Source organism: Lissotriton helveticus, chromosome 9 (genome assembly GCF_964261635.1).
Source record: "Lissotriton helveticus chromosome 9, aLisHel1.1, whole genome shotgun sequence".
Classification (NCBI taxonomy): domain Eukaryota; kingdom Metazoa; phylum Chordata; class Amphibia; order Caudata; family Salamandridae; genus Lissotriton; species Lissotriton helveticus.
In genome coordinates this window covers 926,211,784-926,229,932 of record NC_136070.1, presented here as the reverse complement: position 1 = coordinate 926,229,932, position 18,149 = coordinate 926,211,784, and the positions used below count along the sequence as shown (strand labels likewise).

General features: G+C 44.8%; 1 protein-coding gene across 5 annotated transcripts in view; it reads right to left on the bottom strand.

Moving 5' to 3' along the window:
- LOC144782015 (adenosine deaminase domain-containing protein 2-like) overlaps positions 1-18,149 on the bottom strand; it is a 582,918-nt gene that overhangs the window by 247,555 nt on the left and 317,214 nt on the right. For all 5 annotated transcript variants that reach the window (XR_013601099.1, XM_078661127.1, XM_078661128.1 and 2 more), the window contains one exon: positions 5,677-5,891. Coding sequence is in view for 4 of the 5 variants with exons in the window: in XM_078661127.1 (XP_078517253.1) it covers positions 5,677-5,891 (215 nt within the window). In the remaining variant the exon portion in view is untranslated. The remainder of the gene's footprint in view (positions 1-5,676; positions 5,892-18,149) is intronic.

The window sequence follows — 18,149 nt, the reverse complement described above, 5'->3', positions numbered from 1 at the left end:
GGGGGGAGGGGTCGGGGAGAGCGGCCCAGGTGGAACAGATCAGGCAGGCAGCGGGAGCTCCTGGGATGTGTAGTCCCAATTGAGCGCGCACACTCGCACTCGCTCGCAGCCCCGACAAGTAGACTTCCCTCAGCGTCCCCTTTCCGATGGCAGCAGGCAAGCCTCCCAACGCAGCGGGACCCGCGGAGCGGGTTCCGCAAGAAGTAGGTGAATGGCAGCAATCCTCAGCAGGTCAGAAACACAAGTACAGCGAGGCGTCCCACTCAAGCAAGATAGCACTTTCTTACCAGACATAGGGGCAGATGTATCAACCGTTTTGCGACTCGCAAATTCCGAAATTCGCATAATTTCGGCCTTTGCGACTCGCAAATGGTCATTTTGCATGATTTAGAATGTATCAAAAATTCGCAAATTGAGAAATTGCAAAGAATTGCGATTCCTTAATTTGCCATAGCATTTAAGGAATCGCAAATTTTGAGATTCCTTAAATGCTATGTATGAAGCATTTTTCATTTGCGAATTTTGGTTAAGGAATCGCAAATTACCACCATCTTGTAGTTGATGGTAATTTGCGAAGTCCTCAACAAATGCACAATTTTGCATTTTTAAAGGTGGCATGTGACGCGCACACATGCCCATGGGGCATGTATGTGCGCCATATGCACGTGTTCATTTCAGGGGTGCAGCAGGGTGTCTTTCAGACACCCCTGCACCCTTGAAATAATTCTCAAATTGCGATTAGCAAATTGCGAATTCGCAATTTGAGAATTAGCTCAAAATCATTCCTATGGGCCTCCTGGCCCATAGGAATGCATGGGAAATTGTTCCTTATTTGCGAATTCGCTAAATGTGAATTCGCAAATAAGGAAGTGTAAGGAATCGCAAAAAAATAGCGATTTTTTTCATACATTCCATTTTGCGATTTCTAAATAGCGATTCCTTAAAAATCGCTATTTTGGAATCGCAAAATTGAATCTTGATACATCTGCCCCATAGTCTAGCACTGGAAGAGATCTTCGAGAACATCTACTTTTATCCTCAAAATCAAATACAGGCAATTTTGTCCACATAAGCTGCAGGCATATTACATTTCTGTGGGGCTCTGTCAACTAATGTGGAAATTGTGAACATCATCAAGGGCTAGTTTGTTAATCAGGATAGTAATCATCCCAGTCGGAGTCCAATTACTGTCATCAGGAACATAACTATTCTCCCTGATAAATATCATCCTGTAGTGTATTCTGTCCTTGATCCTGTCTCAGAAAATAAGCGTGCTGATTTGCAAAATCCTAGGGCAAAATTCCCATTTCGCTGGAATAGTCTCATGTAATTTAGTGTTATGGTGGTTGTTTGAAATTTCCAAAATTACGCGATTACACAATGCCACGTAACTATGCGACGTTTGCAGCAAAGATGTAGCAGAAGGGCAATGGGGAAACACATGACTGGAACATAAGCAGCTGTTAATGGTACTTGAGCTATTTTATTTTTAGGGGCATCTCAGCCGAAATGTACGCGTTGACATTTCTGGCTAAAATCTAACAACAAATGCACATTTTGTATAATTACTCGTAATTATTATGCATTTTTTTTTATTTTTTTTTACAGATTTGGGGTCATTACACAAAAGTAAATTACATGAATTTCACACAACACTGCTCCGAAGGAGGCATCTTTTGCATTTTGTTTGGTGATTATATGTTCTGACTGTCAGCCTCGTCACTGGCATAATCACTAACCTTCTCCATAATGCGCAGATGAAAAAGATTGATCCAAAAGGTGTACCAGAAGCTCCGGGGTGATTCGTATTGAAAACTGACAATTTAAGCTTTCTTGAAAAAAATAGCACTCCTCTGATAATTTTGCTGGAGATTCAGCATTATAAACAGCAGCAGTCAACCTTCTACGTCATTTAGAGCCTTAATGTCAAGATATTGCTTGCTCCACATTCTCACTGGCACAGCTTAAAAGAATGATCTATAGAGTGACGCCACGGCGAAGTTCTAATTCTAAAAATTATATCTCCGCCTTCTAATACAGAATGGTGCAGACTTAACCTATTTTCTGTATCGAGGTGGAAAAGAATCCCATTTGAATTAAGGCAGTCACAGTGAGTCAATCTGAAGTAAATTAGAATAGCTTAAAGAATTCCCTATTGCCTGATAGACATTTGGTTTACATTCTAACAGGTGTGCCTCTGAGAACGGTTGGAACTCTGGGCCATCCACCTAACTGGCTAGACTTTGGGGCATAAAATGAGGTAAAGGGGTTACTTGCAGTGTTGGACCTTTTTAGCTACTTCTCTCTCTAGCGGATCACTGCGTTGGGACGGATGGTGATCTCCAAGCAGGGATATACCCATTAGTCACCAGGAATACCATACATGGAGTCCCCTCCCCCATTCACACTCCTGGCCTGGGCATATGCTCCTTTCCAAACATTTAAAATACAGTATTCCTGACTTCCTGGTGGGGATTACCCAAGACCAGAACAGATTAAGCCATGGCCAGTGCGAAGACCACCCTGACTTTATATGTCACCGTTTTTGTCTGTTCCAGTCGTAGGCGATGGGTGCATCCACACAAGTGGGGTTCTGTTCTTATCAGGGGAAGTGTGGGAATCCTGTATGGTAGGAATTTTGTGGATCAGTAATCATACCAGTAAAAGCATACTAGAAGCTCCTAGTAACTATCAGGCTGGTGTTCATCAACTGTTTTGGAAAAGCAGCATTTGTCTGGCTAAACCCAATCCTGGGGCTATAAACGTTTGTGGCAAAACCTTTATGTATTACCCTTCCTCTGCCCACCAATCCTCCAGGCGAATAGGAGGTCTGTGACCCTCAAGCAGCTTCTAATGGAAGTAAACTTCTTAGGCGTATCAGACTGCCATGAAGCCTAGTTCCCCAATTGTATTCGCAGGCTCTTCTGGATATTTTTAATTTGAAATATGCTCTGTTAGTAAGGCGGGTGTGGGTGACGGTGGGGTGGGTGTACATGGTATGTCAATGTCCTGCTCCTACAACAGGTAGATTTCACTAAAAGTGAAGCTGTGCCACAAGAACTGTCTGATCTTGAAAGTAGTCCATGAAGGCGATACCCTGAACGGCTAAGGATACGATGACCCAGGGTTATTATTGCTGGAGGGAGGGATAGAGACCCTGTATAGCTCTTGCCTGGTACGAGGGGGGAAGAACAAATGTCAATGATACAAAGGAACAGACAATCGCAAACTTCTCCTCAAAAGAGAACTAGAATGGATTTATCTTTTGCAAACTTTGAAGCCGCATGGATTAAATGATCGCGTCGAATTCAGTTATCTATAAACGTTGATTATGTATTGGTTGACATCTCGCATTGTTCTTCATCCACCTCTATTCAACCTTTCCTTACATTCTTTCCGCTTTTTTCATATCTCATTCTCTTTTACTTTTTCAATATGGCTGCCACGTTTCCTCCTCACACATCACGTTAGTCCTTCCTTCATTTTCACGTTCTACCATTACTCTACCTGAGTTCACCGGTTCCCTCATTCTACACCCACCCACTCAGCTACCGAACGCTCGTCTACCGACGCCTCCACCATGAAGTAAGTTTGTATTTTAGACACGTAATTTGAGCACGGCCTATATTTTTCACTCTCAAAACCACTCGCTCGTTTTAAGCCTGTCACGTTTGGGTATTAACTCTAACTTTTCTATCCTCACACCACGTTACGATCTTAGTTAATCTCATCACCCCGACCTGTGACCCATCCACAATACCACTTGTTCGTTTAATTCATCACGTTTTTTTGATTCACTAGACCGCTACTAACCTCGTCACCCCGACTCGTTACTCCGACTCACCACCCACTCCGGAATGCCACATCACCCTCGGACCACAGCCCACGCTCACTCCCAAATAATGCATGCTTTACCACTTTCCCTCGTTTACATTCCACTCAGGCTAGTTTCCTCTTCTTTCAGCGCTCCTTGACAAAGGGCAGCCCGCCCGAAATGCATCGGAGTCTTCACTTAATGATTATATGTGGATTTTGCTGAAAAAAATCTTTGTTGATATGATGACAATATCACGAAAGAATTTTCCATCATAATGAAAATGAACAATTATGTTTAAAACAAAGGAGTCAATCATTTGATCCACTCCTAGTGTGCCTCTCTGGGAAGTACCCGCATATCTATGCGCACACGACTGTTTCTAATGATACAAAGTTATCACTCTTCTCAGAGGTTTGAATTTCAGGAGCATCCAGGGCCCGATTGTTGTGGAAATTCTAGCTTTGAATAGAAAAGTAATGAAGTCTGCATGATGTATGAAACGGACCTGTATGTTACAAAGAATATATGCATGTATCCTATAATTAAACCGAAAATGCCAAGTGTTATGTGTAACATGTAAAAGCCAATAAAATATGTTTAAAAAAAAAAAGTGAAGCTGTGATATCTATGGGTATAACAAAGGTTGAATACCCGCACTTAAAAATCTTTCAAAGAAAATAGCTAAATTGGTAAACAATGACAGACCTCGAGGAATGCCTTTAAAAGAGCAGCACTCAATGCTAAGATATCCTGCATACAGGAGTGTAGAAAGTAACTGAATTATAACTTTCACAGATGCATTACAGGTCATTATGCAACTGGCTGACTCACAGGAAGAGCTATTTTAAACTATAGCCATATGAAATGATGTTCTTTTTAAAAAGGGCACACATTCCTAGATTTCCAGTTTAACTTTTTCTAGTTACAGTTGTCTTCTGAAGTAAAAAATAAAAACACCTGGATAATGTTGCTTGTGGACAAACAACATTTTTTATTAGAAGACAGCCTTTATCTTTGTAAAAGTGCAAGTTTTCCAGGACCCTGCCTATAGGTGAGGATAGTCAATGTTTTAGGACACCAACGAGGATTCCATAAAAAAAAAGCATAGTCCAGAAGTGCAATACATATCAGGATTCAGGCTTTCATAGGAAAAAGTGGCACACATTTATGGGATTAAATTCACTTGCAGGTTTCCATTTTGAAATATTTTGAAACGCGCATTCTGGTGAAGATCTGAACTCTCACCTCTCAAATCTTTCAATTCTCATCCCCAACACTCACTCTAATCTAAGAAATAGCCCAAATCACTTCTCACCGGAATCAAAACGTGGCCTATGAATATCTACTATGTCTCTGTCAGTAGATGGTTCTTTCAGGCCATATGTTTGAAAAATATCACTCCTAGGCAATCTAGAATAGCAAACTCAAGATAGACAATAAAATAAAACAGAACAGTATGCAATATAAGAACAGTGAAGAGGCAATAAGTACAGAATATATTCTAATTTTAATAATTTGTTTTGTTTAAAAATGTCCATATTGGAAATTACATAATACATTACAATCTTTTTGTATCCATATACACTTGTAAATTCTATTTATATACAATCATAAAAACCAAACCTAAAATGCATATGATAAAATAATCTTTCAGGCCATATTCCATTTCTCTTCAAAATAGGAGGTACAGCCTCAATATTGACAACGCCAAGATTTCGAAACACCAAAGCAATGTATGTGCAAGTGTCACCCTATTACCTGTAACTTATACCCTGAGAAATGCAATTTCCCTCAGCTCAGGCATTTCTCTACTGTAATATTTAAGTTTAATTATCAATGAGAGCCGGTCCGGGTCTTACCAAGTACAATGCTGGTGATGTATATCGGCTTGATGAAGAGGCTGAGGAGGGCACCCTGCACACCCAGGATATTCCATCGAGTCAGCTTGTCACTGCCAGACATGCAGCAGACCCGGGCAGCCAGCAGACTAGGACGGCAATAGGAGACTGGCTTCAAAATTCCCTTGGCATGGACATGAAGAGCTTGATTGATGTCTCGCAGGTTTCCAGGGCTACTATACATAGAAGAGGTAAGAACAGCAAGCATGACAACACAGTCCAGATGAAAGACAAATTAATTTTGGTGTGGAGTGCGTGTATGTTTACACAATACTATACAACACAAGAAAAGTATAGATTATAAATGGATATACCAAATAAGGTTGAACTTCAGATCAGCTGGGTGTGAGCACCCCCTATCTGAAGACTGTGACAACTGTGTCTTACCCCTGTTGCATTCAAGCTTGGGACGGTAGGAATTCGGTATTCTTTTTTTTTTACAGAAGTCTTTACAGCTCCAGAGTTATTCAGGCCCACAAGTCACAACTTAAGAAACAGTCTAAAAAGAGGTGCTGATGTTTTTGGATGTATTAACTATCCATAACATCATACATAGGTGGTTAACATGTTTTGGCCAAACTCAAGAACGGTTCTGGGCCTTCATCAGGACCTTATTCAAGTGCAATGGGTGTCTTACTGTTTGGTTCAGCCTAGTTAGATCTTCTTTACACTCTTAAGTCGATAACTTCTCTTTTTTGCCTTACCCCTGTATATTCCACCCACAATAAAGATATTCCTTGGAATACAGGGAGTTTGATTTTAGATACCACCAGATGGATCACACCAGTACTTTTCCTCAAGAGGAGGCAGTAATCACCTAGGGAAGTGAGAACCTAGGTACGAAACCCAATGATGACGCCGCCCAACGACATACCAAAGTGGTGATTACATATGGCAGAGATTGGTTGAGTGTTTCAAAAAAACATGGAGTATAACCAGATCCTTACAGATCAGTAGAGCTCACTCTCCTTTGATTGAGGACATTATAGAACATGGAAGTAAGAGTGAATCCTACATAAAAAAACTTCTACCTCCCCCTTTTTTTGATTTGTACTCAATATAGAATTGAGCATCGGGAAAATTTGTTAATAGGAATTTAGCAAACATATATTTGAGATTTCCGGAAAGAAAAAAAAACACTTTCTTTGGTGATAGAAAGGAAAATGCTACTTACCCACCATGCATCTGTTCTTGGTATATAGAGCTGTAGAATTATATGCTATGCATAGATCGCCATCTAGTGTAGGGTGCGGATGTTTGCACTTTGTTTTTGTTCGAAGAAGGCTTTCCAGTCACGAGGTAGAAGAGTCCTCCTTTTGGTGATAGTGCGCATGGGAATCAACTCCATCCTTAGATTGTTTTGCCGCAGAGGGTGATAATGGAGTTAGTAAGAGTAGTAAAGAGAGATGTTCATGTATATTGTATCCAAGTAAGATGTTACTGCAACATGTAAAGGTACCCGGGGAGGCGGGTGGGCGCATATGACTCTACAGCTCTATCTGCCAAGAACAGATGCATACTGGGTAAGTAGCATTTTAAGTTCGAGGCATATGAGCTGTAGATCATATGCTATGCATAGACTATGTAGCAGTTATCTCCCAAAGCGGTGGGTAGCTGTTGCAGTAGTCTGAATGTGTGTGTAGACCATGTTGTAGCTTTGCAGATGTCATCTATGGGTATATTTCCTAAGAATGCCACAGAAGCCCCCATTTTGCGTGTAGAGTGCGCTCTAGTGGAAATTGTTAATGTGCATTTTGCTTTTGCATAGCATAATTGAATGCACTTAACTATCCACCTTGCAATACCTGATTTTGATTTTGGATTGCCTTTATGTGGCGGAGCAAAAGCAACAAAAAGTTGCTTGGTCTTCCTGAAAGGTTTTGTCCTTTCAATGTAGTATAGTAATGCTTTTTGACATCTAATGTGTGAAGAGCACATTCTGCTACAGAAACTGGCTGAGGGAAGAACGACGGTAACTCAACAGATTGGTTGATATGAAAGGCAGAAATTACTGCATGTAAAAATGTGGGGTTAGTCCTCAGAACCACTTCGTTTTGGCGTATTTGTAAAAATGGTTCTTGTGTGGTTAGCGCCTTAAGCTTACCCACTCTTCTCAGAGATGTGATGGCTAGGAGGAAGGCTACCTTCCAAGTGAGAAATTATAGTTCACATTTGTGCCATGGCTCAAAGGGTGGACCCATTAGTCTTGTAAGAACGATGTTGAGATTCCACACTGGAGCAGGTGGAAGTGTGGGGGGAATGACTCTTAAGTCCTTCCATAAATGCGTTAATACCAGGCACTATAAAGAGAGACAGATGTCTGGTTTGCAGACATGCAGCAAGATGTAGGCGTATGGATGTGTACGCTAAGCTAGAGCGCTGTAGATGTAATAGATAACAAATGATGATCTGTATTGAAGTGTCGAGTGGATTGATTTGATTGTCGTCACAGTAAATGACAGACCACTTCCACTTTGCCGCATAGCATGCTCTTGTGGTATTGCGCCTAGCCTCTTTGATGATGTTCTTTTTTTTTTTTTTTTTTAATCAGGGATCAGCAAAAGACATTATAAGAGAACCAAAAATTAACAGTGACACAAATTAACAGCACAGATAAAATCAAGAAAAGAGAAATCACAAAAGAATAACACAAGGATCATGGAGCAATCATTAAGGGTACAGCATAATTACTTCCGAGACACTAAACATTAATTGAGGCATTGCAATACAGTTTCATCCAATAAGATTAATAGCAATTATAAATGTATTAACTAGCATCAGACCTCCCGACCGCAGGAGTTAAGCCTACTTTCCAGTTGGTAATCAGCAACCAAATTGCATCCCCCCGCTTCTTTGATTTATATCCTCTAGTATCATAGATGGCCACTCCATAACTATGAACCGCTAAAAAGCGGGCTAGCCACATCTGAAAGCTGGGGGGGTCGGGCTCTTTCCAGCAAGCAGAGAGAGTTAATCTTAATACAGCTATGCCAATAAATAGCAGTCTTTCTTCGGTTTTTGATAGTTTTAGAGAGGTATCAAGTCCCAATAAAAAGAGGGTATCAGACTCAGGTAATTTATGGCCAAATATCTCTTCCCAAAAGGCTGCGATCATACTTTTAATTAGGATCAGCTCGGGACAATTGCTAAACATGTGTATAAGGGTCGCGGGTCCTTGTGAACATCTGGGACACAGGTCATTCTCTCTTTTGCCCCAAGCGAACAGTTTGTCCGGGGTGTAATAAAGGTCCAACAGGGTTTTAAAAAACTGTGCTTTTAGATTACTAGCCATGAAAAGATTGTGGCTCAGCTCCAATACTCTATCTACATCAACATTAGGATCATTTATTGTAGCTGCCCATTTTGTTTCAGTTTTTTCGAGGTCATCATGAGTTTTACTCAAAAGAATATTGTAGAATGTTCCTATTCTAGTATTTACTCTAAACATTACATCAATAATTTCAATTATTGACAAACAAATTATAGAGTCTTTAGCTTTCAGTTTAGCAAATATTTGCGCAAATTTGATAAAATCTCCATTAGGCAAATCAAATTTAAATTGCAAATCAGAAAAGGTTGTATCAAAATCAATCAGCAACAAATCATGTTGCTCTTTGATGATATTCATGCAGTCTGGCAGAAGATGAAGATAGCCAAACTCTAGGATTTCAGGTGCCAGATCGGAAGGTTGAGATGGCTGGGATCTGGATGTCTTATCCCTCCATGGTTCTGTGAGGAGATTGGGAGTAAGGTGTAGTTTTTGGTGAGGAACTACGGATAACTCTAAGAGTTGTGAACAAGGGTTGACAGGCCCATGAGGGAGCAACTAGTATTAGTGTCAGGGACTATTGTCTGAGCTTCCGAACCACTGATGGCATGAGCGGGAGAGGTGGAAAAGCATAAGCAAATATCCCTGGCCATTTCATCCATAGTGCCTTGCCTTTGGACAATGGGTGTGGATACCTGGATGCGAAGTTTGGGCATTTTGCGTTTAGGTGGGTGGTGAACAGATCTATCTCTGGAAAGCCCCGCATTTGAAAGAATAGGGGGGACCTGAGGGTGGAGTTTCCATTGGTGGAATTGTTTTCGTTGACGACTGAGCAGATCTATAATCTGATTGTTCACTCCTGGAAGGTGTTCTGCAAGGAGATATACTTTGTGAGGTATGGCCCATCTCCAGATGCTCTGGGCTAGCTGTGAGAGCTGGAGAGTGTGTGTCCCCTGTTTTAGTAGAGCTGCCGTCATTGTCTGTACGAATCAGGACAGCTTTGCCTACCAGATGAAGTTGAAATGCTTTCAATGCTAGAAATATTGGCAGCAGTTCCAGATGGTTTGTGTGGAGTTGTTTCTGTTGCAGAGTCCACATGCCCTGAATGGTAAGTTTTTGTACAAGAGCTCCCCAACCAGTGAGCGATGCGTCTGCTGTTAGCACTATCTGTCGAGGAATGGCGGCCCCTTGGAAAGGTTTTGTATGTTCCACCATTGCAGAGAGCGATAGGTGCGGCTGTCTACCAACAATAGATTGGATAGCTGAAATTGAACCTGGTTCCACTGACATGCCAAGCATTCCTTTAGGGGACGGATTGAAGTCTTGCATAAGGAACTATTAAAATGCAAGACACCAGCATTCCAAGCAATTGCATGAACACTGGAGCTAGTCTGCATGTTGCGGATTCTGAGTGGGTTGGGACACGCTTTTTAAAAAAAATTTGATAAACAAAAATACAAAACAAGGCAATAGTCATAATAGTTACAATCATGCGTCCGTACCGAATGAGTCTGAGTGAATCATTATAAATCATACATTTGAAGCAAGGAATAGGGGGGGTCAGCAGGGAAGCAATGCAATAGTTACATACGATAAACAATAAATGGGATGTCGCTCAGGGAGACAGGGAAACGTCTGAGTTTAAATCAAGAGGGGGAGTACATATATTCCCACGATAGGCATTCCACTGGGACCAGACTTTGCTCCATTTTCTAGGCCTACCCCATTGCAAATAAACTGTCTTCTCTCTAAACATGCACCAATCCATATTTTCCTTCCATACCGATACCATGGGCGACCGCTGGGAGTCCCACAGCTGTGCGATGTCTCTCTTAGCTATCATGTTCCCAAGGGTCGCCCACTGGGTTTGAGCAGCATTATAGTCATTCGGTTCCCACACATTCAACAGGCAGCGCCTGGCCTCAGGCTGTAGCGGCACCCCGGAAACCCTCTCCATCACTGCATGCACACGAGTCCAAAACGCAACCACCTCCGGGCATTCCCATATAATATGGACGAAGGTGCCAGTCATACCGCAGCCACGCTTACACAACCCATCCTGAGAATAACCCATCCGAAACAAACGCGGACCAGTGACATATATACGGTGGAGGATCTTAAGCTTGACAAGCCGAAGACGGGCAGGTATAGCTACCTCCTTGGGCGAGGACAACGCAGATTGCCAGTCCTCGTCATCCAGCTCCAAGCCGTCACTAATCCAAACTTCCCTGAGACGCATGAGCAGATCAGCCCGGTTGTTGATCAACTTCTTATATATTAGTGAGATCGTGCTGTCAGGCACATGGCCATCCAGTATACAGTCCTCAAGAGGAGAAGATTTGGGAATATCAGTGCCCGCGGCAAAAACCGAAGTCAAGGCATGGCGAACCTGCAGATATCTGAAAAATTCCCTATCGCTAAGCTCATACTCCGTATTCAATGCTTCAAAGGTTTTAATGTTCCCCTTGGACCAAAGGTCACCCACCCTGCTAATGCCAATCATGTCCCACTTCTCGAAGCCTTTCGTTGTGCAAAGACATCCCAATCTTTCAGATGCGTACAACGGGGTTGCACGAGTCAGCCTGTCTCTCCATCCCAAAGCCACATTCGCATCGTGCCAAACCCGCACAGCAATTTTAGTAGGTCCAGACAGCTTCCTACCAATTGCCTTAGAATAAAGCGCCCTGTTGTAGTTCCCACCCGGTAGCAAGAATTTGTCCATCTCAAATGCCGGGTTAGAACCGGGCGCGTAAGTTGCATGGTTAATCGCACTCAGCTGAGAGGCCCAATAATAACGCTTGATATCTGGAAGCGCGATGCCTCCATCATACCAAGGGAGCGTGAGCTTGGAGAGGGCAATATGTGCACGCCCGTCCCAAACCAACCGTCTCTGAAGGTTCTCCACTTCACAAAAAATAACCAGAAGGAATGACGTCAAAAGAATTCTGGAGTGCGTACAGAAATCGCGGCAGTGACATCATTTTGAAAAGGGCGGCGCGCCCGAGCGGGGACAATGGTAACCTACGCCAGCGTGCAACATCAAGTTTCAGCCTCTGGAGAGGGGGAAGCAGATTGCGTTCGTAGCGAACAGCGGGGTCCAGGGATATGTAGATCCCTAAATACTTAAAACCTGTCTCAGATGTCTGGATAGGGAATCTACGAGGCAATGGAGGGAGACCCCCTGAAAGTACATAGACACAGGATTTCGTCCAGTTGATAATGAGACCTGAGTTCTTGCCAAAAGAAGTAAGAACATCAAAAAGCAAGTTGAGGGATTTTTGGGGGGACGTTAGGTACAACAGGATATCATCCGCGTAAAGCGAACCTCCAAATCAGGGGTCCACCGGATACCTTTTATCGAAGGCTCCCAACGAAGCCAGGCAGCCAGCGGCTCAAGAGCGAGGGCAAAAAGCAGGGGGGACAACGGGCAGCCCTGCCGCGTGCCACGCACGAGGGTAAAAGAGTACAAAGCTCTGCCGTTAACTACAACATGAGCCAAAGGCTTCTCATATAGAAGTTTCACCCAACCAATGAATACCGGGCCAAATCCAAATTTCGCGAGAGCTGCCCAGAGATACGGCTATTCTATTGTATCGAAGGCCATCGTGGCGTCTAAGGAAGCCAAAATGGCCGGCTCAGGGAGAGACTCCGCCCTCGCGAGAACGCCATGTAAACGCCGAAGATTAAGTGCAGTATTACGATGCGGGATGAAACAGGATTGATCCGGGTGGATCAAGTCGCTGATTACCTTGATCAACCGGTTAGCTAACAATTTGGCTAAAATTTTGGGTTCAGCGTTTAAGAGTGAAATGGGCTTATAGGAAGCATAACAGTCCCGCGGCTTCCCCTCCTTATGGATGACCACTATCGTAGCAAGCCGCTGATCACTAGGGAGGGAGCCAGAGTCTAGCGACTCCAGGAACATATCCCTAAGATAAGGCGCCATTTTGTCAGGTCGCAATTTGTACAGTTCAATGGGCAGACCGTTGGGACCCATAGCCTTACCAGAACGAAGGGAACGGATGGCGACGGCAACTTCGTCTGCCAAGAGTGGTGCATCCATTAGGTCTCTATCAGCCTCGGATAGGCAGGGCAGTGCAATGTCACGCAGCAACAAACGAGAGTCTTCCTCATCCCTACCACAGACAGAAGAATAAACCTTTCGAAAATGGTCCACAAAACATTCGACAATCTCAGCTGGGTCCGTCACACACACTCCATCCGGCTTCTCAATCACAGGGACAACACGATTCGCTCTTTCTTTCTTGTCAAGCCAGGCAATAAATTTACCAGCCTTGTCACCCACATCATACAATCTGCAATGTTGCTCTCTGTTCATTACTTTAGCGGCGTCGGTCACCAGGGCTCTATAATCCAGCTGTTTCAGGCTGAGGGAGTGGAGTTTAGCACGAGTTACACCTGCCTCGAGGTCACTCTCCAACTCAGTTATGTCTGTCTCAAGACGAACCAATTCCTCATATTTGTCTTTCTTAGCACCAGCAATTAGCGACAAAGAATGACCATGTATAACAGTCTTGAAAGCCTCCCACAATGACACAGAACCCACATTATCAAGAAAGTAATGATCAATGGATTTTACCAACTCGGAGCAGATTATGGGATTTCGAAGATACCAGGGGTTTATGGGAGCTACCCGTCCCTCACTACACACCCCGGTTTCCATGCAAAGCCACAGAGGGGAATGGTCCGAAATGCCCCGGGGTAGGTGTCTGATTTCTCTAATCAAGGAGGATTGGGCTGCTGGCATCAGCACGTAGTCAAGCCTGGAAAGACTCCCATGGACCCCATAGTGGAAAGTATATTGTGACTGCACTGGATGCACTAACCTCCAACAGTCTATCAGACCAAAAGTATCCAATAACCCACTCAGCCATGACTGAGACTTAGCTAAGTCCCTGGGAGGGTAGCGATCCAAAGTGCCGGAGATAACCGAATTAAAGTCTCCACCCATAATAAGGAGACCGTCTGGAAGCCCCAAAACCACCCGTCCAATGTCAGTGAAGGTGGAAGTCTCCAGACCCGGGGGAACATATACTGTGATCAGCGAGAGTGTCTTCCCCTCCCATCTACCAGTGAGAGCGGCATAGCGCCCTCTGTCGTCAAGAATTACCTCGTCTATTTCTAATGGGAGAGAGGACCGAACAAAAATGCCCACACCCCTAGAGCCGGAGGTGAATCTGGAGTGTGCGACAAGGCGGTACCCTCGTCTACTCATGGCTTGACATGCATTACCAATTAGATGTGTTTCTTGTAGAAGGACGACATCGGGGGAAAGACGTCGCAGGAACTGTAGCACGACCCCCCGCTTTATCCTATCCCCAACCTGTTGACATTCCAAGACAATAGCCTCAACCCACTACCCCCCATCCCGGTAAGGAATGCAGAGCCCACCCCACACGGGACACAATGATCGGATCAAAAGAGAAAATAATACGTTGCCTTGTGAAAAATAACAAACACACAAACACCCCCCCTCCACCCCCCAACTGGAACCCGTTACAGCACCCCCCACCCTGCACCCCTGCGTACGACTCAAAAGCCATCCCAACTTGCAGTGTGCCTGTCGCCCTGACATTAAACTAATCTACACAAAAAAACCCGGAGGAGGGAAGAGTCTAATTTCCCCCCGCCACCCTCGGGCCAATCTCCAATGAAACATAACAGGACGGAAATCATTGAACTCAGCTGTGAGACAATTGAAGTGTTCAGACATCGGGAACCACAGCGTCACTCTTGGTCCGGTACACCACCCTCGGCACCACCAGGGTGCTCAGTTCGATCATCCCTTTTAGGCAAAGAATCCAGCCAGTCACTGACATTTTCTGGACGGTCGAAGAAAAATGTCCGGTCCTCATATTCGACTCGAAGTCTCGTCGGAAACAGCATGGCATATTTGAGGCCTACATCTCGCAGTCTTCGCTTCACTCCCTGAAACCCCATCCTCCGCCTTTGAACAAGCTGGGTAAAGTCCGGGTAAAAGTTCACTGATGTGTTTTCGAACTTTACGGGGCCGCCCACCCGTGAGGCCCGCAGGATAGCATCTCTGTCTCTGAAGTGGAAGAGTCTGGCAATGATAGGTCTCGGGGGGGTGGGGGGGGGCACCCGGCTTCGGCTTCCCACCCGGAACTCGGTGGGGACGCTCAACTGCAAAGAATTTGCTGAGTCCAGTGGGGGCGAGATGATTCAAAACAAGGTCTTCCACCAGGAGATCAGTTGCAGAGTTTTCGGGGTTTTCAGGGACACCAATAATGCGTACGTTATTGCGCCGGGCCCTGTTTTCGAAATCCTCAAGTCAGTGAGCCATAAGGTCGTTGGAAGAGCGCAGATTACCGACTTCAGTCTGTATGTCTGAGACATCGGTAATAAGGCTGGAGGTCTTTAAATCCAACGACTTGACCTTTTCATTGGTTTTCGCCAAGTCAGCTCTGATCAAGGTAACATCGGCGGCCACAGTGTCGATCTTTAGAGCAAGGGCCTCGTACTGCTGACCCATGGAAGCCTTCATGCTGGCAATGGCGCTCATAACATCCTGGAGGGTCAATTCGGAAGGAGCGGCTGGGTCATCCTTGGGGTCTTCAGGGGTGCGGCTGGTACCACCCGGGGATCCCTTGGGCTGAGTGTAACGATCCATAACGTTGGTTTGGGTCGGTCCCCCTCGGAGAGGCGTCTTAGTTTTCCGCTTCTCATTGTCGGGTCTGGTGGCCATATTAGAAAAAGTGCCCCGGAGGGGCCCGCGAGACCTGGTGAAAATGGCCGTATAAAACGAGGCCACAGGTTTTCAAAAGTGGGCCGAAGTGGCGTAAATGCCGACCCAGTTCGATACGAGGCACGTACAGACGTCGGCACACGGGGAGAGGCAGAGCCAAGCCGGATCTAGGGTAAATCTGAGCCGCCTCACGATCAGATAAGGCCCAAACTCAGAAAGCAAAACCGAAAGTCGAACAGAGGCTGCCAGGGAGAGAACCCCTCTAGCCGTTGTTGTTCAACTACTTCACGGCGTCCTGGCTAGTAGAGCCCCCGGTCCCATCCTGGGGTGGGCCGCAAAAGTTCAGATCGACGTAGCTGCGGTTCCCAAAGTCCAAATTAAATTTTCGAAAGAGTAGTAATGTCAGCCAAAGTTAGTCTTCAAAAGCCCATATTCGAATTCAGGATATTTTTCAGGATATATGCGAAGGGCGGCGAGGGTCTCGGGAGCTCTGTGCTCACGCGGCCATCTCGGATGCTCGCGATGCTCCTCCCTCGGGTTGGGACATGCTTGAGCTCTTTGTGCATCTATTGTAGCTCCTGGATACATGTGTGCTGGAAGGTTGGAGATGAGACTTGGAAAGGTTTACAGTGAACCCAAGGTCATGAAGCAGTGGGACTGTTTTTTGAGTGTGGTGTAGGCAGAATTTCTGTGATCTGGCTTTTATTAGCCAGTCGTCTAAGTAAGGGAAGACGTGAATGTGCTGTCTTCTTAGATGAGTCACAACTACTGCCAGGCATTTTGTAAAAACCCTGGGTGTGATAGTTACTCCAAATGGGAGAACTTTGAATTTATAATATTGGCTGTCCACCACAAATCTGAGGAATTTCCGGTGAGCAAGGTGAATGGAAATAGGGAAGTAGGAGTCCTTTAGGTCTAAAGTTGACAAAAAATTGCCTTGCTGAAGGAGTGGGAGCACCTGTTGGAGTGTGACATATGAAAGTGGTTGGACTGAATGTACAGATTTAGTTCTCTGAGGTCTAGTGTAGGCCTGAGAGAGCCGTCCTTTTTGGGAATTAAAAAGTACAGGGAGTATACCCTGGTCCCTTGGTATTGTAATGGGACTAGCCATATAGCGTGTTTGCCCAAGAGAGAAAGAGCCTCTTGCCTTAGAAGGGTAAGATGCTCTGGTGACATTGCATGTGATCTTGGAAGAATATTTGGGGGAGTCTGTAAGCGCCAGGCAGTAACCATATTGGATAATTTGTAGTACCCACTTATCTGAGGTGATTGAATTCCAGACAGGTAGGAATCGAGAGAGAAGTCCCCCGACAGGGGTAGAAAGATCCGCGGTAGCGGAAGAAGTCACTGTTTGTTTGTGGGAGAAGAGCGTGTGGAGTTGCCCCTGCCTCTTCCCTTACTGTTCTTTCCTCTAAAACCTCCTCTGAAATAACCTCTTGAAGGAGATTGGTTGTTGCCCTTGTAAGAGGGATTTTCGGTGGATACAGTTTTGGAACCACCACTGTAAAAGGAGCGGCAAAAGAAAACCCTAGTGGCGGGTAACTGCAACATACCCAAGGACTTTGCGACCTCCGTGTCTTTTTCATTTTTTCCAGCGAGTTATCAACCGCTGGCTTAAAAAGATGCTCCTTATTGAGTGGTTGGTTGAGGATGGAGGTTTGCACCTCTGGCTTTAAGCCTGATATTTTCAGCCAAGCATGCTTACATAAGAGAATACTGCACGTGCTGCTGTGAGCCCTATCATAACGAGCAAGTAGAGCTTGAGCGTTGGTAATACGCCAATGATTTACTGCCTGTGAAGCCACTCTTTTGCCTGAGGCATCAATAAGCTTAGACTCCTTATCAGGAGGAGGAGCCTCACCTGTGGTTTGAGAGTTGTCTCTCTTGCGAGCGTTGGAGACTAGAAGAGAGTCCAAGGGCAGCTGGCCTCTAATGTAAACCGGGTCGGTGGGTGAAAGTTTATATTTTTTGTCTACCCTAGGTGTAACTATTCTTGCCTGTACAGGATCTTTAAGTACCTCATTTGTGAGATTTAACATGCCTTTTAGCATTGGTAAGGTATGAGTGTCTCTTTGAGAAGTAAGAGTTTCAAAGAGGAAATCCTCTTCTACAGGCTCTCTATAGAGCTCCACCCCATGATATTGAGCAGCCCTGTTAAGGAGCTCAATGTACCCAATATTATCATCAGGTGGGAGGGTCTGGAGGAATTAAAATCAGGGTGATTGTCTGTATTTGGGTCAGTATGGTAATTTTCCCAAGGGTCGGTGTCTTATGGCCTATCCTGATGTTCGTCCCCCATCCCCGTCGCCCTGTGGGTAAGGTGAAAGTGATGGGAAGTTTGATGGTGATATAATCAAATTGGGATCAGTGGGAGAAGGAGGTGGAATGTAAGGAGCAGAAGAGTTAGTACCCACCCTCTTCTTTTTAGGAGGAATATGG